At 38.7% G+C, this 25,784-nt stretch overlaps 2 protein-coding genes across 4 annotated transcripts in view; one reads left to right on the forward strand and one right to left on the reverse strand.

The window, feature by feature from the left end:
- The first annotated feature begins 394 nt into the window (after positions 1-394).
- On the forward strand, positions 395-5,387 carry RPS6 (ribosomal protein S6). Its single transcript, XM_027722334.2, has 6 exons — positions 395-488; positions 1,310-1,441; positions 2,359-2,569; positions 2,933-3,079; positions 4,209-4,366; positions 5,126-5,387. The coding sequence occupies exons 1-6, from the start codon at positions 483-485 to the stop codon at positions 5,219-5,221; spliced, it is 750 nt and encodes a 249-aa protein (XP_027578135.1). The 5' UTR covers positions 395-482; the 3' UTR covers positions 5,222-5,387.
- Positions 5,388-7,637: 2,250 nt separating this feature from the next.
- Positions 7,638-25,784, reverse strand: part of DENND4C (DENN domain containing 4C) — a 70,076-nt gene continuing 51,929 nt past the window's right edge. For all 3 annotated transcript variants that reach the window (XM_027722332.2, XM_027722333.2, XM_039388831.1), the window contains 10 exons: positions 25,413-25,593; positions 23,690-23,799; positions 20,993-21,168; positions 19,433-19,615; positions 17,752-17,941; positions 16,604-16,849; positions 15,143-15,260; positions 14,361-14,514; positions 13,219-13,283; positions 7,638-12,546 (listed from right to left, as the gene is read on the reverse strand). In XM_027722332.2, coding sequence (XP_027578133.2) covers positions 12,410-12,546; positions 13,219-13,283; positions 14,361-14,514; positions 15,143-15,260; positions 16,604-16,849; positions 17,752-17,941; positions 19,433-19,615; positions 20,993-21,168; positions 23,690-23,799; positions 25,413-25,593 — 1,560 coding nt within the window. In that variant the 3' untranslated portion in view covers positions 7,638-12,409. The remainder of the gene's footprint in view (positions 12,547-13,218; positions 13,284-14,360; positions 14,515-15,142; positions 15,261-16,603; positions 16,850-17,751; positions 17,942-19,432; positions 19,616-20,992; positions 21,169-23,689; positions 23,800-25,412; positions 25,594-25,784) is intronic.

A 25,784-nucleotide genomic window follows, 5' to 3' on the forward strand; every position in this document is an offset into this window, starting at 1 on the left:
GCCTTGTCCGGAAAGCCGGTGCGTCCCGTATGGATGTCGCTTCCTATTCCCGGTGCCGGTGCCCCTAGCCCCGGGGTGGGCGCGCCTACCCCCCCAGTCCCTCCGTGCGGCTCCACAGCCTGTCCTTAAGGAGCACTTCGTCACTGCACGAGCAGTATCAGAAGAAGCAGTCTCCCCCTCAGATGTTGCCCCCCCGGGCAGGTGCCAGCTTCCCGCCGCGCCCCCCCCCGCCCGGCCGGCCGGCCGGGCAGGATGGTGAGAGCGCAGGAGGCGCTCGGGGCCGAGACACGCCCCCAGGAGGCGCGACACGCCCCCAGGAGACGCCCCCGACCGCGCCCCTCGCGCGGCGCAGCCTCGCTCGCCATAGGGCAGCTCCGGTCACGCGGAGCGCGGGCGGTGGCGCTCTCGCGAGAGTTGAGGGTGTATGTGGGCAGTGCGGGCGGAAGTGCGGTCCTTTCCCGCGGCGCCGAGGCCTGAGCAGGATGAAGGTGAGGCGGCGCCGGGCCGGGACGACGCTGTGGGGGGCCCGGGCCCCCCTGCCGCAAATGGCCCTGCCGCAGCCCACGGGGCCGCCGCCGGCGGCCGATGGTCCCCGGCGGCGGGGCTAGAGCCCCGCGGCGCGACGGATGCGAATGGATTGCCAGCGGGCGACGTGGCGGCCGCGCGGGCCCCGCTCCCTCGGCCGGGCCTCTCCCGACACAGGCCAGCGGAGCGCCGGGCTCCGGAGCGGCCGCTCCTCGCTCGGAAGGGCCTTGCGAGCGAGAGGCCTGTGCAGCCGGTAGTGGGGCCAGGCGAGGAGTGGCTGTATGCGCTGTTCTCTGGCCGCGCTCAGGAGCAGTGTCGGGATGCGCCCCCCGAGCGCTGCGCTCCGCAGCAGCCCCAGGGGAGCTGGGGTCATCATCACCCAAGAATCACCCACGGCAGGGGCCGCTCTCGTGAAGTGTTTTCAGTGGCTAACACGGCCTGTGCTTACGAGGGGGTTTCCAGGAAGAGGAGGGCACAGATTTCTGCTGCCCTCACCTTGTTCTGCTCGCAGTTCCGTGATTGAGCTCCGGCTGCCATAGTCAGTTTTCTGTGCGACTGAACGAGTTGTGCAGCCCAGAGTGGCCGAACACAGTCCTCCCTGGCTCGGCACCCCGAGTGCCGTGGGGATGGGCTGTGGCTGGTGAGTGTTCGTGGAAGCAGGGGGGAATTACAGCTTTCAAATGTCGAGATCAAACCAGCAGGTAAATAAATACTGATCTTTTGTTAAGATGCCTCAGAATTTTCAGCCGTATCTGTCTTTTTTTCTTACCGTTTTCTGTGGTAGCTCAACATCTCTTTCCCAGCCACTGGCTGCCAGAAACTCATTGAAGTGGATGATGAGCGCAAGCTGAGAACATTCTATGAGAAACGGATGGCCACGGAGGTCCTGGCTGATTCCCTTGGTGAGGAGTGGAAGGTAAGTAACGCAGAAGGGTGTGTCAGAGTTGTATTTGAGGAGCTTATATTACAAAATTTTTCCAATACACAGTTGTCGCGATACAGCGGTTGTATGCTGTACATTTGGCAGTTGTCTTGAAAGTTTCTCTTGCTATGTATGTACAGAATTAGTGATTAGGCTAGCCTGTTCTGGTACTTTGATTTATCAGAATAAAACTTTTTCATTTTTCTTCTTTAGAGCCTTGAGTTTTGGAGTTTCTTGTTGCCCTTTGCAGTACTTTCTTGTTCTTCATAGGAATGCTGTCATGGTATTCAGGACAAATTAAATCTGCAGTGTAAAACTGCTGATCCTTTCTTTACTGAACAAGCTGGAAACTGACTTTGTTGTGCTTGAACTGTTGCTAACACATGGAAAAAAGCATGCTCGACCTCGTGGATGGGCTTGGAATAGTTCAGTGGTAATACAGACAGTGTAGCTGGATTTAAGGAAGTTGATCTTTTCTGCTCTCACCTTTGCACGGCAGGCTATAAAAGCTTTACTTTTTACCTCTGTCTCCCTACTCCAGACAGTCTTGTGTTCTATGCAGTTTTCCAGTTTGTGATGATAACAGGCTTTAGATAGGTTTAGATTAAAGAAAAGCTAGATAATTATGGACAAGATTTTGTGTGGTGTAACTTTAACAAAACTACAAATGAATAGGAATCACTAAATGTAAATTCTGGTATGCAGAAGTATTTTTTACATCTTTCAAGTAAAGTTCCTGGAGCATTGCAGAGGTGTTAAAGCAGTTGTTTGCAGTGGCAGTAACAGTGACTTCTGCTGAATCAGGGACACGGTACTTTGTTGTTTAGAGCATCCATTGTGTTGTGATACCTACTACTTTTTGAGGTAATAGAGACAAGGGCAACCAAGAAGTGTGTTTCTGTTTGTCGTAGGGATATGTTGTCCGGATCAGCGGTGGCAATGACAAGCAAGGCTTCCCCATGAAGCAGGGTGTCCTGACTCATGGACGTGTCCGCCTTTTGCTCAGCAAGGGCCATTCCTGCTACCGCCCCAGAAGGACCGGAGAGAGAAAGCGCAAATCCGTTCGTGGCTGTATCGTTGATGCCAACTTAAGTGTCCTGAACTTGGTCATAGTGAAAAAAGGTAAGAGGCTGCATGAAACAAGTAGAAGTAGGCAGTAGCCTGCTTGCTAGTGGCTGGTAGGGTGTGTGGAATGCAAATGCAGTCCCAGCTTTAGAGTGTGAATGTGTGTCTTGAGATTGCCTCTGGGCATTGCATTCTTATAATGCTAAAACTGGTCGCTAAAGGACTTTTTATTGCTGCCAGCAATCTGATCATGTTAAACCAGCCAAGGGTAGCTGGGGTGGTGCTATTGGCAGGTGAACCCTAAGGATTGTATAGTATTATCTTGAATTTTTACGTATTTTAAACTTAGGGTTTTGCTACTGAAGCTGGTGCTCAGTAGATGTAGTGGTAATTGGCATGTTTAAACTTGCATTCTCCAAGGTGAAAAGGACATTCCTGGGCTGACAGACACAACTGTGCCCCGTCGTCTTGGTCCCAAGAGGGCGAGCAGGATCCGCAAGCTGTTCAACCTGTCTAAGGAGGATGATGTTCGCCAGTATGTTGTGAGGAAGCCTCTGAACAAAGAGGGTAAGAACTGCCGTTCTTCAGTTCTTTGGTAATTACTTGCAAGAGGGTGTCCGTCCTGCTGCAGTGAATGAAGCACAGTTAATAGCAGGTCCAGGAGTTTACACTCACTATATTTAAGCTTTGTCCACTGCAATTTGTGGAAGAGTTTCTTGGTTGCCTCATTTCTTTCACCCCTCTCTTCCCCTTCTGTTTAATTTTTTTAGTTTTTCACAGTTTGTTTTTAAATGTTTGATAGAATCTAGACTAATATTCTAAGAATAACCCAACAGTAGTTGTTATTAGAACAAGATTAAATACAAGGTGGAACATTTTTATGTTGTGGGGGGGGAAAAAACAGTGTATAGAGTAGATGGTAAGATTTTTCCCCATTGTTTATGGTAGTCTCTGAAATAAGCTTTTATTGGAAGGGCACTGCTTTGCTTACTGTCTGTCTCTTGTAGTGTAAGAGACTAAGTTTGGTTTCTCTTGCCTTTCATCGTGGAAAAGGAAAAAGGTGCAGATTTTTAGCAGAAAGGACACAATAAAACGTGGGGCACTGTGAAAGTTTGTTGGGGAAAAGACTGCATCATAGGAACTATTTTGTCCATTTAAGAATGTGATCCTGGTAGACATCAGACTCTTGCTTGTGACTGCTCAAGTCAGTCAGCACTGAGTAGTGAAATTTTATAGATTTCTGTGGTGGTGTGGGTTTTTTGCCCATTGTGGACTATGTAGATCTGGTTTTTGGGGGATAAACCATGTCAAACCTGTGTAAAATTGTAGATCGCTTTTTAACACTGAAAACTGTTCTGAAAGATAGATAACGAGTACCCTTACTCTTAAAACTTTTAAGTTTAGGAGGAGTTACTACAGAGAGACCTGCTGAGAAAGTAGGAATTAACACTTGATTGCTGATAACAAATCATAAGCATTAGGACTGTGTATTGTTAATTCTGCATCTTAAACTAATTGATCATTTTTCCTGTAAAATTTGTCAAGATGTTGAACTCCATATAAGTTGCTATAATATGTAGTACACTAAATAATGTTATCATAATAGGAAATGGAAGTTACTCTAAAGATTGCTAGATGAGGCCTGTGGCCTCTTTGGAAGATAGTCTGCCACTTCTGATTTGTAATACTTTTTTAGGAAAGAAACCCAGAACCAAGGCTCCTAAGATCCAGCGGCTGGTGACTCCTCGGGTGCTGCAGCATAAGCGCAGACGCATTGCTCTGAAGAAGCAACGCACTCAGAAGAACAAGGAGGAGGCAGCAGAATACGCAAAGCTCTTGGCCAAGAGAATGAAGGTGCGTTTGCCATTTTAATTCAGCTATATACATAGCTCATACCCAGAATCAAGGAATTTTGTAAACTTGACTGTATGCTTATAGGTGCTCTGTACGTAGTTCATTTTGAATATGAGTGCCTAAACATGAGTATAAACATAGCTGGTCAGTTGGGGTTTGGATATTTCTGTCTATTTCTGCCAATCCTAGTGCAATAGAACTTAACTAGGCCCATTAGTTTAATTGAGAGCTTATTTTGAAGAAAACAACAAATAGTTACAGCCTGTGAAAATAACTTCTTCAGTAGCAATTTTAGTTCAATGAATCCTAGTTTAACTCAGATGCTCAAGCATTTGAGTGATAGTGTGGAGAAACAGGATTCAGCAGTTCATCTCAATGGAAGATAACTTGGCAAAGAGGTACTTGTTTGGATGAGTTTTTTCTCTTGCTCCTAAAACTGCAGTACTGCTGAAGCAGTACTGTTGGAATATTCGGCACAATAGTTACTGAGTTTCATGACTTCAGGATGGAAATGAGAATAGATACACCTCTCATATGTTGTGAGCTATTATTTTGGATGCATACTGTTTAAAGACATGAGTCTCTACTGGTTTGGATACTTGTAGAATTCTTCTGATCTGTGAAGAAGGGAGACCATTTTGCTTTATTGACTTAGGGAATCCATTCCTCCAAGCTGTATTTTCTCTAGTTTGTTTGTTTGTAGATATTTGAAGGTGCTTGATTAAGTGTAACATCTCTGTACTCTCTTCATGCTTTTAGGAAGCCAAGGAGAAACGCCAGGAGCAGATTGCAAAGAGACGCCGGCTTTCTTCATTGAGAGCTTCTACATCTAAGTCTGAATCAAGTCAGAAGTAAAGATGTACATGATATTAAAAATAAACCCTTTTTGTGGTTAACTTTCAGTGTGAGACTTTCTAGTGCATGTCGTTACCAGCCATCTCTTAAATAGTTCAGACTAACTGCATCACACAAACCAAACTGGAATCACAAATCTTGGTCTCGATTAAATTCTCTTTGAGAACTTTGTATCTGTCTTTAGTGGGAAGTTCGGTTCGTAATCAACTTGTGTACGTGCGTGGATGTTACTACAAGTAGGATATACCTACAGTGTCAAAATCGTGCATGATGGTTCAGCAGTGCTGGGGGCAGAACTCAGCTCACTTAGTACTTATTTCAGTTGTTGGTTTGTGGGTATTTTATTGGTGTTTTTTTCATCCAAAGCACAGGATAGTGTTCACATATGAGAAAAGTGTGCCCCTTGCTTTCGATACTGAGTGTAAGACTGGTAAAATTTACAGCCTCCAGCTGATTCTTGGCAGAATGAAGTGCAGTTCTGACTGACTGTAACAGGGTCCCCACAGAAATGGTCACAGCCCCAAGCTTGCCAGAGTTCAAGAAGTGTCTGGACAATGCTTAGTCAAATGGTTTAGTGTTAGGTAGTCCTGCAAGGAGCAGGAAATTAGTCTTTATCCTTACGTGTCTGTGCCAACTCAAGGTAGTCTAGGATTTTGTAGGTATTGCACCATTCTGCTCTTGAAATTGATGCGGAGCATGAGTAAGCCAGCAGTTAAAAGGAAATTGAGAAATTTCACTTAAGGATTAAAAACTTTACAGTAGCCTCAATGTATTCAGACAGTATTGGGTAATGGGAACTTGGCTCTAACTTAAAAATACATGTTCTCACAGTCCAGACTCAGACAGAGGACCTAGATGTGTCACCAGCACTGAGGGAGATCACCATCCATGTGCTGGCAGTGCTTAGTTTAGCTCACCCAGGACACTTGGCTTGCTTTGCTGTGAAGTCAGGTTGGTGTCCACCAGGAACATGAGGCCTTTCCTTGCTCAGCTGCTCTTCAGCCAGTCTGCTCCCAGCCTGCACTGGTACATGAGGTTATTCCTACAAAAAGGCAGGACCTTTGTGGTTACTTGCAGACCCCATCAGTTCTCCAGCTTGACAAGTTAGTGACCCTTCTCTACTCCTCTTGTAGACAGCAGAAGTTTGTTACCACAGAGGCAGGGAGAACTACCATTAATGAGTACTCTGACAGTAGCTTTGAACATGTGAAGGATCAGAGCTTCCTTAAGCCAGCATCTTCTGCTATTGCCCTTTACCACCACATTCCCTCAAATTTCCCACCTGATTCTGGCACACGAGGTGGCAGTTCCCTCCTCTACAGCTTCAAACCCAAACTCTGCTTGTGCTTCTCTGGGGATTCCTCAAATGCAAGCTTTTGTTCCTGTGTTAGCATCCTCCATCCTTCAGCATCCTCCCTCAATATGCCACATGAAGGGTAACAAATTCAAAGATGGTGTAACATTCTTAGCAATCAGCATTACTGAGTGGACAGCAGTGAGAAAAGCAGTCAGAGGAAAACACAGAAAGTCAGCAGGATGCTGACAAGATTACTGAAGTTGGAAAGACTTAACTTCTTCAGCTCTCTAAAAACAGGCCTGAAAAGATGAATTTATTATGAGTCTTCTCCACATGTACCAGTTTGTTCTATGTGTACCAGTCTCTTCAGAGTGAAAAGCCTTTAGGGTCTGGTATTCTTATTTTTACTGCCAGAATAATGAAGTGACTGCCATACATGAGGAAGTTTAAAAGATACTCGTAGTGAACGTGAAGGCCTGAAGCACTTGTAACTGGCAATTCTACTGCTTAAAATTTCATCCCAGCCTCATTCCTGTTACCACCCCTGCCCAATTTAAAAACAAATATCCTGGAAACTGCATGTAAACCTGCAAGTATGACACAGGAGGTCCACTGTTGCAAGCTAGGATGCATCAACTAAAAGCACCACTCTGTGCCCCCATTATGAAGTCCCTCAGAAAACAGAACTGTGAAGTTCAACAAGCAACCTGTTCCTACACCCCTTGACTAACAATTCTTCTCCTGGTCAGCAGAGAGCAGCAGGATGCCAGGGGCCATAGCTTTCCTATACACAAGATCTTCATGGATTCTGTCTCCCTGAGCCTGTTTTTTGACTCTTGTTACCTCTGCTGATCCCTACTGCCTGCTTAAGCTGCCACAAAGCCATCCACTCTCATGAACCAAATCTCCACAAATGAATCCCATCTTTTATTTCCCTCTCCCCCTGCCCCTGTGCTTTCCCACCATTCAGAAGTCACTGAGTACTGTGAAACAATGACTTAAGAAGGCAGTCAAAAGTCTTTGCTTTTGTCCAGCTATAGGCTGAATTTGCATTTAAGGTTAAATTCTGTCAGGCGTGTAAGTTCCAATAAAAAAAAGACGAACAACTGAAATTTTTTATACAGCATACATACATATTTTATTTTGGGAAATACATTAAAAATTGTTTCTTAGTTTAGAATACACAGAACTCAGAATATGCAGTGCCCTTTTAAAGTCAATTTTTTTGTCAAATGTACAGAAAACATTATAGAGAAACAGTTGTTAATTAAAGCACAGTAAATAGATGCCATTTTTCAACAGTTCAAAACAGTCTCTAAACCAGTGCAAATTTTATAGCATTAAACTTCCCAGCTCACTTAATAAATTCATAATTTATTCACACTACATCATTTCATCCTCACTACAATACAGTCTAAGCTCCTAAAAGGAGTTTGATGTGCTTCTAAAAAACAGCAAACAATCCCTTTTATTTGCACCCTTGGTTGATGCAGACTGAAAGAACAAATAAAAACGCCATCTGTTTCTCTCATCGTATGCATTACAGTATACAGCACAGGAGAGCAGAGAACTAGAGTCCAACCATTTAGTTTCAACACTTAAAAGTTACAAGGGTGTTTGTTTCTTAAAAACATAATGAAAAGCTGATATACAGAATGCATTTTAAAGGTTTCTATTGGTTAAAAGAAAAAAACCCCGCCTTTGTTGAAAATGTATAATTATGTGAATAAGATGGTGTGCTTACCATTTGATGAAATAAAAGTTATCTGCATTGAAATAATTGTTTAATTAAGAGTTTTAAAAAGAGAAAACTACTGAGTAGATTCTTGAATTACTTACATTTTAACAATTGGTTTTAAAAATATAATTTCTATGATCTAATTTAATATACATTTTGAAAATATCCCCTATGTTGCAGTTATTCAAGGAAAGCAGTAAACTCAATGAAAGGTATATTCTTCTAGCTGCAGCAATACAAAAAGCCATTAATTCACAGTTAAAATGGAATAAAATTACTCATTCACAAGTGCAATGTAGCTTGAGCTTAAACTAATGTGAAATTCTGCCAGGAACAAGACTAAGTTACTTACAAAACAAATTAAATTAGTTTGATACACATATACTAAATAAAATATCTTCCATTATAATTGTACGGTATTGATTTATATAAAATGTGAAGACAGGGTATGACTATAAGTAACATACAGATGCTTCTAGTAACATGTTAAGGCTGTAACCAATTACTGTGCCAATACTGCAGCCACATCAGTCACCTATACCTAAGGAGGTTTCAATGTTTTTAGGTTTTGGTGATACACTAGAATATAATTCATAAAGAAGAACTTTGTAACTTAGGAATCCTGATTTTAAACACTCATTTGTTGTTTTAATTCTACAAAAAATAGCTATTTTCACATGAGCACACAAGCTACATATGTAACTGTTTTATAGCTCGGTGAAAGGTGCAAGAGAGAATGTTCTCAGCATAACTGACTGCCATTCAACATCCTTAGAACAACAATGCAAGGAAGCTTCTCTTTGGTAATTGTTATTCCAATATAAACTTCCTAAGTTCTGGGGCAGACCTGAAATTCATTGTTTTCATCCACATATGTAATCAGATCGTTTTACATCCTCACTTTGAGCACACATTGGAAGTTTTGAAGTTAATGGTGATTTGAAACATTTTCTTCAGGTTATAAGTGAGAATTCCAAAATACACACACAGTATTTCTACTGGAAAACAATGGAAAACAGAACTAAAAATCAAGTTTTTCCTTACCCCTCCTTCACAACACTTTGCCCAGATCAGTCACGTATTATGGATTGAGATAAATCTGGATTCCTAAGAGTGAGATGTCAAACTAATTAGAAGCATTTGTAGGTAACTAAGTCATTCCCACAAAGCCCAAGAAGTTCATGCTGTCAACTAACTTGCAAAGAAGTGTGCCTTTAGTGCCCAAATGTCAGAAGAACAAAAGTGTTTGCAATACACTCACAAAAAACTTCTGAAACTTTTCCCTGCTTATTTTTGGCCAGATTTTCAACTATATGAATATTGAGCCATGCCGAGCTATTTTACTCTATGCCCTTTTCTTATGAAGGAACTCACAGTTCCTTCAGCATTCAAATTAGGGAAGCCTACATCTCAGAAAGTTTGTGTAGGAAAACCTGCAGTCTCCACCTATTTGCAGGAGACCTAAAAGTCAGGAAAACCAGCAAGTGCCATTATGCATTTAAAAGGCAACAAATCAATTAAGAAAAAACTACGCAGTTCTTAAATTCTTTAAAATTTTTATGAGCTCTTACTTTTTTTCCCCTGATAAAAGCATCTTCTGAAATGAAACTTAATAAATCACTTTCAGAGATCTCCCTTTTCATTTGAGCTATGGACTACATTCAAGAACCAACTGATTAGTTAGTCATTAAAAAATAAACATTAAAAACTCCCCATTAAAAGGGGTAAGCTCTTACTTTTTTCATTCTATATTAGAGACCCAAGTCCAATATGCAGATTCAAGATTTCATGCAGGACTTCTACCACTCTGAAATCCACATGCATACAACAGGAATAAAAGTTAATTTGTAGTGTACTAAAATGCCAATATGCAGTAGCAAATCAAAGTAAGTTCAGTCCTTTTCCCCCCAGGCTTTAGTTTTGTTGGGGTTTTTTTGTTTCTTTTTTTAGTGTATATACCTGGGAAAAGTAATATTTAGCACTAGACGTTATGACACAATCAGCTTTGCTGTCTTTACAACACTACTACCTGATAAATTTGTATTTTCAGCAACAGATGAGAAAGCTGCTTTGAAATGAAAGTGATGTGTTTACAGAATTTAGTTCATATAATATTATTTACTAGGTTTTAAAACTATTTGGATGCCACCAATTATCTAAAACAGCACTCACTAGACAGATTTTCCTTGTAATTGTATGAGCTGGGATAATTTAAGGGTAACAACAACTTGATTCCTTGCACATTGCATCACAAAATCACACGGTTTGTCCATTTAACACTAAAAAATTGTCTTTGTGTAGCTGTCTGCTGAAGATTAAAAGTATAGAGTTATACAGGAAAATGTGCTCGTTTGATTTGCAGAAGTATTAAGTTGTTTGGATGAATGCTTTAGACAGACTTTTACTTTAAAAGGACGAAACCATGCAAGTCAATTACGTAACAGGAAAAGATGAAGAATCAAGGCCTACTCTTTCATTGTGATGTAGGTCAGATATCAGCAAGCAACTATGCATAAACCCAAAGAATAAAGAATAATAAAATAAAAGGTCAGTGTATGCTTTCTCACTTTTAATTGTTGAGAAAACACAACAGTTTCATCAGGAGAGAATCTGTCCAGGTAATATCCCCATATAAACTTAGGATCAGCACTTATAGATAAAATAGAAGGCATCAGTCTATGATGCAAATGTATTTTGTCACAAATAGTGCAAATCCTTTGTTTTATCTCATGAAAAAATAAAAGTTGATTTTACTTTTTCATATAAAAGCTGTTCCAGACAGATCTTCATCCCTCATCATTTTCAAGAATGAAAATTTTTAACAGAGTAGTATAAAGTAAATACATTCATACCCAGATAAAATTAATATTTTAGCTATGCTCCTTTTATACGCTACAAATCTTCTCTTTTTTTTCCCTCTAAGAATTATTCCATCATAAAAACCAAACCATTAAATTTCAGCAAAAACCTGGAATAAACCTCATCATATTCTTCAAGTAACAGAACATTTAAACTGCTGACCAACATCCAGGCTCTCCTTGCTAAGACTATGTCTACTGTAGTCAGTTAAATATGTGAAGTAAGGAAGTGTCTTACAAGCAACCCAAAAGATGAATCCATCTTTTCAGACCATACACGTAAGCCCTTCATTTCTGCTAATATACACCTTGAAGACCACACTTATAAATACATTTTAATTGAAATATTGAATTCGGACTATCAGTGCAAAATAATTAACCCACAGGCTAGCATGAAACCTAGGGGAGAGGGCAATACAGAATTCAAGGAAGACACTTTTTAAGCATATATGCATATAGTAAAAGCATAATTTTTTTCAGACAGTATCTGTTGCAATCCTTATATGTATCCTAATGTCATTTGAGCTTCTTATTTAATTCTTTAGAAAAGAAATCCATTTCTGAGCTGCTTCTGAGAAGCCTATCCTTCTTTTGGAGAAAGAGGCCAGTATATTTACAGGATCTTATATTATGTCATATAGAGAATAAGGAAAATTGAGTCTAAGTTTCTGTTTTTTCACAACTACAGACATACATTATGAAAAGGTCAGCCAAAGATAATTTAAAATACTGAACTGGGACAACTGCCAGGAGAAGGGTAGCTATTTTAGGTACTGTGATCTGACTAAAGCACTGCCTTGCAGCTTCCAATTCAAGGTTTCAAATATTTACATTCACACTAACAAAAAGATCCCTCTTTAGGTAAAGATCATTTTAAAGAAGCAGTAAAAAAATCTACATATTCTGTGGCAGGAAAGGTGATTCATTAAAATACACAAACACTGGTGGCTCTTAAGAAAGTTACAGACCATAGGCTGCTGTTTAATTATCACCTTTTTGAACAATTTGATACTGTATGGGAAAAATCTGAGTGAATAAAAAGAATATAAAGGGGCAAAAAGATCAACCACTGAAAAAAAATCACCCTATTAATATTGTTTTAAAACATTCTGATGTACTTTACCATGTGTCTCATGAGATGAAAGACAAGAATATATTCTGCAGCTTAATGAAATTTCTTTGACAAACTGCTCAATTACCACCATTTGGGATTCAAAGTGTATATATCACCATTTTTCTGGTTTTTCCATCTCTGCTTTTGTCATTCTGAAGTTTAGTGCATGTCTTCCTCATTTTTATATAAAAGGTGCTCCAAAGCACTTCCTGCAACACTCAACCCTGCTGCTTGGTGGAGCATCTATTTTCTGCATCTTTTCAAGAACTTCCTTTGGTAGTTTTTTAAGTGCAAGTCTGTATTCACTATCAAAGACCTCTGAAATAGAAAAAGCATAGCTGAGGTTATTTAAGAAACACTGTACAGTGCGCACTACTGTTCCTATAAAGTGCTTTTGGTCGTTTCTATATAGTAACAAAATTATCTTCACTAACAAGCTGCTGATTTTTTTTTCCAAAATGCACCTTCTCACAGGACCTGAAAAGCATCTTTGTAAGACGTATGGCATCACAGTACATCACAGTGGATACCTACTGCTTCTATCACAGTTCAGTTTCCCTGTATTTCCCCTATTACATCCCATAAGGGAGTCACTGTGCTTACACAGTACCAAACAGAAGACAGGGCAGAGCAGATCAGGCAATCAGGTGGTTAGATGACATAGGTCTAATATGTGGGTCAGAGAAAGATGGACAAGACTGGAAATAAGCTTTCATACATGAGGAATTAAAACTTCAAGCTAATACTCTTTGTTTAAAATAACTGATTACTGGTTTCAAACAAAGTCAAAATTAATGGCCCCATCTGAATTACATTTACGTAAAAGCAACTCTTACTTGAAGACCGACAGTCAAGTACTTTTCATTAAAACACAACTGAAAGTTAGAAATTCATGGATGAAAAGTCAGTTTTATACCCTAGTTTTTGTGTAAAATATCGATACACTCCATAACACAGGCACTGTGCATTTCAGAGTATTTTTTTACTTACCAATGTCAATGTTTTCTCTCCCAAGAGACACCAGAGACAGGAAAAGAATTTCCCTGTAAAAACTCCTAGGGGAATATTTTGAAGGCCGAGTTAATGAAAGCACCAATTGTCCTAAGTCTACAAAGTCATTACTGAAGATACTGATCTTCCATTATGTAGTTTCTGCAACTGTTCTGTTTAAAAAGTGAACGATCTACATGACTACCAGCTTTAGGTTTTCTAACGTCTGAATACTTTGACTTATTGCAGAAAGCTACATTGTTGCCAAATCCTAGCAGTTACATTTTCTATGAAAAATCCCCCTGCCAAACATGCCATAAAAACTTCAAACAAACAAGAAATCTGAAATTAATCACCACTTATTTATTTTTTAACAACTTGTTCCTGCCTGAGGGTGAAGCGCTAGGTGTGGGTTTATTTCAGATCATCCATATTTTGGTTTTTTTTGTTTCAGAATGTCAGGATCTATCTCACAATTAGGTAAAAATGAATAATCAGATATTAATTTTTCCCCTTGTGGAAGTCGTAAAGTTGTTTCTCTAGGCAGATTAGTTTCTGCTTCTTTTTAGTAACTACAAAACACAGAAGCAGAGATGACTTAGCATGACAGACTTCAAACACGGTAATTTATTTAGAGGTTCTTCTGTACAAAGCCCTTGAATTCCAGTGCAGGTGACAAAATGTACCATACAAGGATTATTTAAGTGTCTCCGTTTGTGGATCATGCTGCATCTTCTTTTCATAGCCAATACTGCAGATTGCTAGATATAAATAGGGAGAATATTCTACACACTGCAACAGGATGCTGTACACTACATTTGTATTTATCAATTTACTACATCTGGATTAACACTAAAATCTGCATAGCTGACATCTGCATTTTTCTTACTCATTTGTAGAATGTCCATCTTGATTTAAGAATCCTATTCATCCATTTGATCTGGATGTACTATGCATAGGGATACAGAATGCATCTGTTTTGTAAACATGGGCATAAACAAATAAAACCATGGTGTTTGGTGGACACAAATGAAACTGAATATTCCCCAGAGGTCCTTATGAAATTATCATTATGAAATATATACAGTCTGATCTTGTTTAATTTTTAGTGGGGAGAAAATAGTACGAGATTACCCCTTTACCTCTGTCGTTTCACATCTGGCTTAATTTTCTGTAGGAGGAGGTTGATTGGCTTAACAACATCATTGTGTTGAATACTTAGTTTGATGTTCTCTAACAAAGTGTTTGTTGCCTGCTGATCTTCTGCCAGTGTGGAGGGTCTCTTTTCAGAAGAATCTAGGAAGTGTGAGCATACAGACTATTAAAGCAGTGACTATTTTTTTTTTACTTTAATAAGCAGAAGGTATTTCAAAAAGTGAGATACATATAGAGAACCTCTACTCAATCTATAGACATTTGTTAAAATGGAAAGACTGTGTCTGCTTATAGTCTTCATGCAAAAATTACTTTATACAAAATGACAGGATACATCGATTATCCAAGTGCAAGAACTCCCACATGACAGAGAAATACAACAGATTGAAGAGCACCCAGCATTAGATGTTGCCCGTGATGGTTTGTTAGCTCACAAGCCTGCATAGCTATAACCAGATAATGCAGTGAAGCATTCAATTCAAGTGAAGCTTATTAAGCACCACATCTAGAGCAACTTCTCACACACCCTGTTTAAGCGAATGACATTCAATGAACAGATTAAACTTTTTCACACAGATCAGTAAGGTATTTTTACATCTAATGTGATATCTAGACTATGTCAAGTACCTAAGGGACTGCAGATGTTCCACATACTAAAAAAGCTTTCAAACTGAACTGATGGGCTGTATATGCTTCAGACACTACAAAACAACTGTTTCTTTCCATAGCCTCTGCTCCTTCTGATTTGTGTAACATTTGTTTAACTTACTGAGATTTCTCCAAGATATATAGAGGGGCTCCCCTGCCTCTTGGTGGAGGTTGATATTGTCCCACAGTAGATGGATGTATACTAGCCTGCTATCTTGAGCAAGAGATGTCAAAGGAAGCTAAAAAACATGAGGAAATGGAAACCAAGTTTTGAAAATATCAGTACAGTGTTACATTATTGAAAAAAACATTCTCTTTTACTCATTTTGCAAATGAAGATTTATTTATTTATCTTGAATCTAACAAAAAGGAGATAATATCTTCTACAGTAAACTGCACTCAACCAGAGCAGTCACAAATACTGCAACATTTAGCTGCCATTTCCAGTTTATCTTAATGTATGAAGAACATTTAGTCTTCTACAGACATCTGAAGAAAATATTTCTGATTATGTATCTGGAAATATTTTTTGTGCACCAAACACTTTACTTGATTTGTACTACTTACCATACTATACTGTAATATTTTCTGACCTGATGCAGATTTGGTATGCATATCTATGTGCTGGCCTTTCCAAAAAGCAGAAAAAATCTTTATTTGTATAAAAATATGAACTTTATTTCCATTAAAAATATACGGCAGTCAATACAATAGCTCTGTAATTATTTTATAACATTAAGTCCCTCTCGGGGGAGGGAGAATTACCAGAGAAGAAAAATTTACCAGGTAGTGTGTCTATTTAAATAGTAATTATGAGACATTATGTCCCATCTTGTGCTTTTCCCTGCTAATGCACTGTGGTTTTCCAATACGCTTTAGACTTCATTAGTATTGTCTTCAACTATATTTCTTGAAAAATTGTTCTTGGTTCTAGTGGGTGTTATTTTGAAAACTGAGGGAAAGAATTTTAAAACTGAAGGGTATACAAGCAGATAGGAAAATACTACCTTTTTTGCATACATTATATACAAATACATATCGAATGTGGTACCTACGTACACAAATTATATAGGTTACAGAAAAACATCTACTCCCTAAAATGAGAAAATCAAAACACTAAAAAGATATATCTGTTCTACAGTTTTTATTCTAGTCATATAGTAATGAAACTCAGTGGAGTTTGAATAGCAAAACCTATTATTGGAAGAGAACAAAAAATACTGACCAATAACTTAAAAGGTTATAAACTCAAGTATGTAACCCACTGTATGGTGTATTGCCATATATTGTTATTTGTTAGTTCTTCACAGATACATCTTGCTTCTTTCTGCATATCAGCCTTCTCTTTAATGAATCTTACTCTCCGGCTTTTTGAAAGAGACCAGCTTGACTAGAATTTGAAGGCAGTTTTCACTCATCTTCCTTCAAGATTCCTTGTGGAAAACAAACCTATCTACTTGTTATAAAAAACAAGAATCTAGATTCAAGCTATTCAGAAATTACTTACCCACTTGTTTTGAACCAAACTCTCCAACTTAACTTAGAGTAGTATTTGCCATTCTAATACGAGGAAGCCACTTACCTGCACTCCATCATTACAGTGCTCAGATGTCAGAATCAGTCCAGGTAAGTTGCTAGGTAGATCCAACCGTTGGAAATACCAAACTAGATTCCAGAAAATGATGGGGTGTTGATTGATGAACTTGGATGTATGAATTACTTGCTCTCCCTCGTTCTCCAACAGTGATTCAAGCTCCTTATGCAATACCAATGGGCTCAAGTAGGGTACAGATACAGGGAGAGGGTTAGGTCTTTTTGCTAAAGGATCCTAAAAACAGAACACCACACATAAATTTTGTTTTATTTTTTACAAAATCAAAGATTTTTTTCCCAGAAATACTTTTCAAGATTACTTGCTCTGGAAACCAACATTGCAGTTTCCTTTCAGATTTGGAAGACGTCTCTGGAACTAATGAACACACAATAACTTTAGTAGCAGCAGTTTTCACTGTTGTGATACTTTTTAACTGTGAAGAACAATCATCTACGTTCTCTCTCTTATGTAAACAAGAAAAAAAATGCTAATTTGTTAGAACTTGTTCCTGATTGTGCAGTTTCAAGCTATCTAAACTGGTAGCCGGTACCAACCCTGTGGCTGGAAATTACAGAAAAATGTCAGCAATTATATCAGCTGCAGAATTGAATCATGAGTTCACATTTTAAGACAGCTTCTGGACAATAAAAAGCACCAAGAGAGGGGAAACACTTTGTTTCACAAGTAAGAATAATGTAAGAGCCTCGGTACTGCCTCTTACCTTCTCCCAACCATTCAACAGGTAAGCCTAACAGAATATACAGTAGCAGTGGAAGTAAATGCAGAGAAGTGGAATGAACTTTCACTCTTGCAACATTGGGTTGTTCATACTACCGAGTTTAGTCTGCTGTAGAAGCTGCTTTGTTATTAAAACAAACGTCCAGTTTTAGAAAGACAAAGACTAGGCTTCATTCCACTAGAGAGAACATTTCAAATCACACAGAACCATTTGTACAAAGTATCGAAAAAGCAATTTTAGATTAAGTGAACCAAGATTTTTTTCAGAAGTAAGAACATGAAAATACGCTTGGCTATTCCCATTTCCCAAATGGACAAGAATGCTAGTAGTAGAATATTAGTAAGTTCATTGTATTCAATGGTTTTCTGTCAACTGAATATGCAGCTTCCAAACTTACCGCAGCTTCTTGCAAACTGTTTGGAAGACTAACTGTTGAAATGCCATGAGATGGTCTCTGGGAAAGATCAATGTTTTGCAGTGGACCTCCAACACTATGGCTCCTAGTCAAGGACACTCCCCTTTTTGGTGGATTACTGGCATATGTCTTCATGGTTCTGGGATCTGTAGTCTGTTCTTCTGTCACATCACTGTGTGAATTTTAGACGAAAATATGTTAATATGAAACTATTCAACACTTCTATGGCAACAGGAAGGAAGCAAAGAAAGGCTGCCAAGTAAAGATCCCAAACCAATTTTCTCTACTGATAAGGAATCACAAAGAACACAAAACAAAATGCCTCTCAAACGGTATAAATATCCCTCTAGAAAAGCAGCCAGGTATAACCTAAGACACAAATCTGAAAGCACTGCAATTCTGTACAGGTGCCATTCCTTGGTACAGCCTTACCCTGCTTAGAAAAACAGCAATATATAGTTTTGCCGACCTACAAAGATTGTCTTGTTTTGGCTATGCTCACTTTTACATCGTCTTCCCTTTATGTTTACTTTCTCCATCATAAACAGAATAAAAATATAACAGAAAACAATTCATAAATTGCATTCCAAAATAATTGCAAAAAAAATGGTGTCAAACTCATCCAGCAAGATAATTTAAGCAAACTCAGGCTTGTCAGATTTAACCCATGCAATCAAGCTGTTTGCAGATCTGGGAATCTTCATTTTGTGCTCCTTATAACTGAAACAATAGAAAAAATACTTCAACTACAATAAAGAAGAAAAAACAATTGAAACAGAAAGTGTCTGCTTTCAAATAATCTCCAAAGAGGGGGAAGAGATTAATTTACTGGTGACCTGCATTTTAAGTTTTACTTTAGTTAAAAATATATGTCATCAAAACAAGACATTAAGATAAGCAATACCACCTTTCACTTTTAGTATATTAATACTACATTCATTTAAGTCTTAATTATCTGACACAGGCATCACCTCATTAGCTCCCAGGGACTAATACTCCAGAATTCCAAACTGAGTAATGACTTCGAAAAAAAACTATTACAACAAAACATAACCAATCCCAGAAGAAAGGTCACAATTCATAGCAGCATTATTTCAGTTCTTCCCTCTTTCAACATGACACCTTTGCCCTAATGCTTCCCCCCCCCCCTTCAAACTGTTTCAAAATTGGTATTGTTTTTTGGAGTTTAAGTTTTACATAGCTTTTATTTGTCATAGAACACACTCAGCAAAATTGTTCAGTGCTCTGAGAGCTTTCTCTCAAATAAAACTGTTCCAGACAATTGACTTAATTTTACTCATAATGCAGTGTCCCTCTTTTTAAAACATACATACAAGGAAAGGAGAAATAATGCTTGATTTTGGTGTGACTTTAAAAGGTAACTGTGTTTTAACAATTAGAGGTTTTACCTATTAATCAATAGCAGATGGACATGAAGTTTTATTTCTATAGCTGTATCTCTAAAACCTACTCATTTAGTGGAATAAGTGTACTTCAAACTGATAAAAGCATGCTTAAAACATGCAAAAAGAAAGGGAGGAAGCAGATGATCATCAAGTAAAAATTGTACTTTATCGCATTTGGTATATAAGCCGACCTTCACTTTAGAAGTACGGAAGTACTGATACATTTCTGACAGAACCCAAAATCCTGTTTTACCTACCTCTGCTCAGCTGCAGAGCTAGTTTCTTCAGCTATGGTGTGGCTGGACTGCAGGTCATCTGAAAAACTGATCAAGTCAGCGACAGCTGGACTGGACAACAGTTTCTGCTCCAAGGGATCCGTGGTTAACGGAAGGGTACCACTCTGTAAACTATCTCCTGAGGTACTTTGCTTCAGGAAAAAGCTAAGTTACAACATGAATGGGAGGAGAGAAAAATATTGAGGTTAAGATATAAGCACAAAGTCGTAAAGTTCCTATCTTCCACATTTACTTTTCAAAAGTAGCAAAAACAAGGACATAAAACATGGACAAGCTTGACAACAGGACACAAATTTCATCCTACTCTCACCCGTAAAACTTATATAGGCAGAGTAAATGAACACAGAGAGATCTGATCTGCGAAAGAAGAAATCCTACACTGGACATAAATCATTACTAATGATCTTAGTTTGACAGGGTTCCCAGGAACAAAAATAGTGTATCAATAGCTGACCCATCACTGCAAATGGTTGCTATTGTAATGTGACATTACAGACTGTGGGGAGAAGCGGCAGCTCCACGAAATCTATGGGGCTTGAAGAGTTTAAAATATTACAGAGAGTTAGGCCTTTTCCCATGAGAACAGTGAGGCTAATTGGATGTTTCCATGGACACAGCCCTGAGTTTTAAGGAGTACAGGGGCGAAGCTGTTTGGCTGTGTTTGGCTGCAGGTGTTACATTCCTGGGTGTTTTTGCAAGAATATGTTTATATTCTGTGTGTGGGGGAAAGTAGAAGCGAGTGAACTGAATAAAAGCTGTTGCTTCTCTGGAGCAGGAGACATCCCTTTGTCTCATCACCATGTTGTGTGTGTGTGTGTTCTTTTCTCCACAGACTAAGACCTATCGACATATACCCCACAACAACAGAATACGTGATCATACACCATTACAGGCAAAAGATAACAAGAATGTGACTTTATCTGCTAAGTTTTAACTACACATTCTACAGCTGCTACAGATATTCAACTTCTGCAGTAGAGAACACTAATGGAAGCTCTTTTTCACAGCCATAACCACTACAGTGAGAACCAGAAATTCAAATCAAGTTCCAGTTTTCACAATGCAACTAAAAGAGGTAAAAATAGTAAGCAGAGAAGCTTAAACTGCAGAAACAATAAACTAGGGCATGTGTAACTAAAAGCTGTTAGTAAATTTAATGTTAGGAAAAATTCTTTGCCTACAGATTTAAAAACTTCTTCATATGCATTTAGAAAGTTCAAGATCCATAGGCTTTGTTTTAAAATCTAAACAAAATGAAAACAGGCCTACGCCTTCTGTACAGTTATGCTTAAAAAAAGTATGTGAAGTATGAAAAGAAAAATTGGTAAAAAGGCAACCAATTCTTTGGGTTTTGGCTGTTACACAATGAATCTAGATAATTTACGCAACTTATAATTTCCCTCAGCACAATCATGGTTGTCAAATAGTCTAGACTGGGAGAGGTATCAAAGATCCTCTTGTGAAAAAATATAACCATGTACAGGTGCAAAGGCAGAAACAGTATCTATAAAACACACTGACCTTGCAGAGCCACGTAGGTCTTTAAATTCAATATTAAGCAAAGGCAGAAAGGTACTTTTACAGAAAGGACAGGTAGTGTTCAAGTTTGAATCATCTGCTGTCCATCCAGCCATAATTTCTTCATCATAAACCAAAGCTCCACAAGCTCTACATTGAGAGCAGCTTGACATCAATACCTAGAACAGCAAAGAATGAATATTATCAATCTTGTTTCAGGGTTCTTCTATAATGGTTTTTTTATAGGCTTATTATCCACCAGAGTTTAATAGGTATCAGAATGCCAATGGGGAGAATTGCATTCACCAATACTTTCTCATCATCCTCAGAGTTCTCTCATTCACATAACTTTTACCTTCAAAATAAAAATAGTAGTAATTTATTTTTGACCTGGAAAAAGCATTACCCTGAAAGGTTACTAATTTGGCATTTGCAATTGCTTGCTTTTTTGAAGCCTTCAGCATATATGAATTGTTTTGAATTGTATAAGGAAATGCATGCCTACTTATCCAAAAAACAAAAGAAACCAAAACCAAACTAAAGCAACCAAATACAAAAGAAACTTTTATAATTGTGTGGTATGTTGACTCTGGCTGGATATCAGGTGCTCACCACAGCCACTCTATCAAAATATGACAGAAGGCTTGTGAGTCACGATAGGGACAAGGATATCACTCACCAATTACTGTGACAGGCAAAACAGACTCAACTAGGAGAAATTAATTTAATTTACTGCCAGTTAAAAGCCTGAGTAGAGTAATGAGAAATAAACCCCAAATTTTAAAACACCTTCCCCCCACCCCTCCCTTCTTCCTGGGTTTGACTTTCACTTCTGACTTCTCTACCTCCTTCCCTGAAATGGTGCATGGAAAGAGAGAATGGAAAATTGTGGTCAGTTCATCATATGTTTTCTCTGATACTCCTTCCTCCTCACACTCTTCCCCTGTTCCAGTGTGGGGTCCCTCCCACAGGAGACAGTCTCCATGCTTCTCCCCATGGGGTCAAGGGTCCTGCTAGGAGCCTGTTCTAGCACGGGCTCTCCTCCACAGGTTTAGTCTTCTTTGGGCATCCACCTGTTCCAGCATGGGGGGGATGGCTGCAGGGGGACATCCTGCTTTACCATGGTCTTCACTGCAGGCTGCAGCAGAATATCTTCTTCTGTGCATGGAGCACCTCCTACCCCTCCTTCTTCACTGACCTGGGTGTCTGCAGAGCTGTTTCTGTCATGTATTTTCACTTGTCTCCCACAACAGCATTTTTCCCCCTTCTCAAATATGCTATCCCAGCAACACTGTCACTGACAAGCCTGGCCTTGGGCAGAGGTGGGTACATCTTGGAGCCAGCTGGCACTGGCTCTGTTGGACCTGGGAGAAGCTTCCGGCAGCTTCTCATAGAAGCCACCCCTGCAGCCTCCTCAGTACCAAAACCTTGCCATGCAAACTCACTACAAATGGAAAACCATAAAGGTGGTCTTTGCCTAATAAAAGTCTCATCACTAAACTAGATAGAGAACTGGAGAATATATGATAAAATTAATCCTGTACTAATTGAAGAATGGGATGTACACCTTGACTTTTCGGCTTCCTCTTACTTGTTTCACTTGCATGGAAACAAAACCAAAATCCTGCCATGAAACACAGCATCTAATATTTTAGATATCTGCCCAATGACATTTTTGTTTTACTATACTATGCCCCTTACATAATGCAATACAAAAGTTTGACAAGGATCAAACATAAATGAAAACAACACAGGACCTAGCAAAATAACTCTACAGCTGAAAGAAAAGTGTCCAAGGCAAACACAGTGACCGTTGCCTACATATCAGAAATCATCTAGAAGCAATAACTGAAACAGAGAGGCAAACATTATCGTGTCGGGTTTGGCTGGGATAGAGTTAATTTTCTTGTTAGCATTCTTTATAGTCCAGGGTTTTAGACTGGTCACCAGCTCCACCACTGTTTTAGTTGTTGCTGCACAGTGCCTTATACACCATCATGGACTTTTCTTTTTCATTACATACCCAATCCATCAAGGAGGCTGGGAGAGGACACAGCCAGGACAGCTGACCCAAAAGATATTGTATAAAATCAAACTCAGAGATAAAACTCTGTATATGTTTGTTTTTACAAGACAGCTGTTCCTTGGGGTGTCCTGGTGCTGACTCATAGCTGCATTGCTGGTTTTTTTTGTTGTGTCTCCGTCCTTTTTTTTTCCCCCCAATTCACTTATTAAACTGTCTTTATCTCAACCTTCAAGCTTTTTCTCGCTTCTGCCCCTTCAGTCTTCTTCCCCATCCTGATGAAGGGGGAAATAAGCAAATACCTGTGTGAGGGTTTTGCTGCTAGCTGTGGCAAACTCATACAATTATTTACTAACAAAACATAATTTTCATGCAGAAAAAAAATTTAAAAACCCTACAAAAAGTCTGTTTCATCTCTAACTTCTGTTTCACTACAAGTTTTGACCCTTCCCTCAACAGTCTTTTCTCTCTACATATGAAGGATACATAAAAGCATTTAAGACACTCTTCTTTTTTAAAAATGTCATACCCCAGGCTAAAAGTATTAACCATCTTTGCAGTAAAAACAAGAAAAAGATGTTTTGAAAAAAACAATCACAATCCAACTAAACAGATAATTAATGCATACAGTAATAATGAATAATTTTAGCTTTCATCTATGAGTGTATTAATCTTACCTCCATTGCACAGTTCTGGAAAATGCTGGATAAACTAGTATTATGTGAAGAGCTGTGCTCTGATCTCTCAGAATCTAGAACTTTCATACTTCTGGGGAAAGAAACTTCACCTGCACAGAAAGAGTTGTTTTGTGTTTGTTTTGTATTCAAGCAAATAGTAATTAACCCATTCCCAAAGAAAATAACTGCTGCTCAACCAAGGCAAGAAAATTGTACCAAAAGATGTCCAAAGGTGTGTGTAACTCACTGACATTGTGATTACAATACAGATAAATATAATGCTTGTGATTAACATTTTAAGGTTATTTTTCTAACACAATATATCACAGATTAGTAAAAGAAAAACACAAAAAATAAAGACTGGCAAAGAGCAGTAAGATTGCTCAAGGTATATACTCTAAAAAGTTGGTGATGATTTCTTGAACAATACATCCATATGTAAATTGTAAAGAGAAGGATAGCACCAGGTGAAATGCACGATACCAAATATGCTATTACTGTGCTTCAGTTTTCCCTGGCTAACATTGCAGTAAAACAAATGCGCTTCTTTGGTAAGGTTCGGTTTCAGGGTTATGAGTTTTGGTCTGGAGAAGGGGAAAAGGAGTTGTAATATATTCACCAGAAGGAAACAGTGAAATCGGCTTTAGGAGGCAAAATTATCAGCATTACTTTTTACAAGGCCAAACTTTTCTATTGAAAAAAATACTACCAGCATTCCCTTATTATAAAGAAGGCTATTCTGATTTTTCAGCTCAAGTTTATGTTCGTGAACAAATTTGACATAGCTTGTTGGCTGCCACTCTTTATAGTTAGCGCTTATAACCCTTCTAACTAACTAGAACTAGAAGATACCTTTTAAGATTTTGTGAGACAGGGTCAGCTTATCTCCAGTCTGCAAGACAGTTCTTCCTCTCCTGATGCAGATAGTTTTACAATATTTGTATCATTTTTGTATTGCAAAGAGACCTAAATCAACCCTAGAACTGGTTCAGTAACACATCTTTTTTCTCAAAATAAGAATCAAATCTGAACTGAAAATTATTAGATTTATTTAATCCAGTTTTACATCTGGCAGTGGGGAGGGGAGGACAATTTAGCAATAGGCATATAGTCATCAATTATTTACCTTTACAACTTCAAATCAAGTATGTATCCAACACCTCCTATTCCATGGTAAAGATGAAAAATTTTTGCTTTGGATTTTTTGTGTGCTTAAGGCTATGGAGTTGGTTTTGTTGGTTTGGTTTTGTTTGCTTGTTTCCCCCCTCAAAAGATCTGTCTCTTAGTTATGCACCTATTGCAGTTCTTGAACTGCTCGTCTTTTCTGTATTATTTCAAGAACTTTCAGGGTATTATGACTACATGAATGAGCAGGTCTTTCTTGCTATAACTAGTTAAGAATCTTCCTATCACATACACAGCGGAAACATATTTTTTTTGTTAAATAACCATAACCATAATAACCATATTTTATGGTTAAATTCCTGCATTTTGTATCAGCTTTTTATACATCCAATAATGAGAGAAACATTAGCTAAATATTTACTACTGCAAGAGAAGAGTACAGAACAGAAGTAAAAGTTTGCTTATAATTCTCTTAAGGGCTTGAAATAATTTCAGATTAGCATAGCTTTCACTGTTTTAATGATTTCACATACAACAGTTTTCCCTGTTTGTTGTATTATAATCAAGTTATGGGGAAAAAAAAATCAACTAATCTCACCTGCACTGTAATGCTGTCTTCCCGCATCTCCACTGCTACTGCTACTGCCAAGGCTAGTAGTGCTTTGTCCAAGTTCATTTGTAATTAGCCCTGGGGCTCCAATTCTTGACGACAGATTATCTCCTAAAATATTATCTTCAAAACCTATAGGGAAGTTATAGTCTGGTTGGTTGCTTTCATCCTTTAATGCAAGAAGAAAAATAGTGGGTTTGAGTACTTCCACATCCATTATTTTACTTCTATCTTTATCCTAAAGAATAAATAATTAAGCTAGCAGAATAAGATTAAATCCTGATGTAAAAAAATTGTTAAATGTAAGATAAATCTATGTAACCTCAAAAAGTGCAGATAATGGATGAAGCAGGAAGATAC

The sequence above is a fragment of the Pipra filicauda genome, unplaced genomic scaffold, assembly GCF_003945595.2.
Source record: "Pipra filicauda isolate LSUMZ 115617 unplaced genomic scaffold, ASM394559v2 scaffold68_size4259465_pilon, whole genome shotgun sequence".
Classification (NCBI taxonomy): domain Eukaryota; kingdom Metazoa; phylum Chordata; class Aves; order Passeriformes; family Pipridae; genus Pipra; species Pipra filicauda.

Excerpts from the sequence above, each read along its gene's own strand:
- RPS6 (XM_027722334.2), top strand. Across the intron at positions 1,442-2,358 it reads CCCTTGGTGAGGAGTGGAAG|GGATATGTTGTCCGGATCAG; the intron begins GTAAGTAACGCA and ends TGTTTGTCGTAG. Across the intron at positions 4,367-5,125 it reads TCTTGGCCAAGAGAATGAAG|GAAGCCAAGGAGAAACGCCA; the intron begins GTGCGTTTGCCA and ends TCATGCTTTTAG.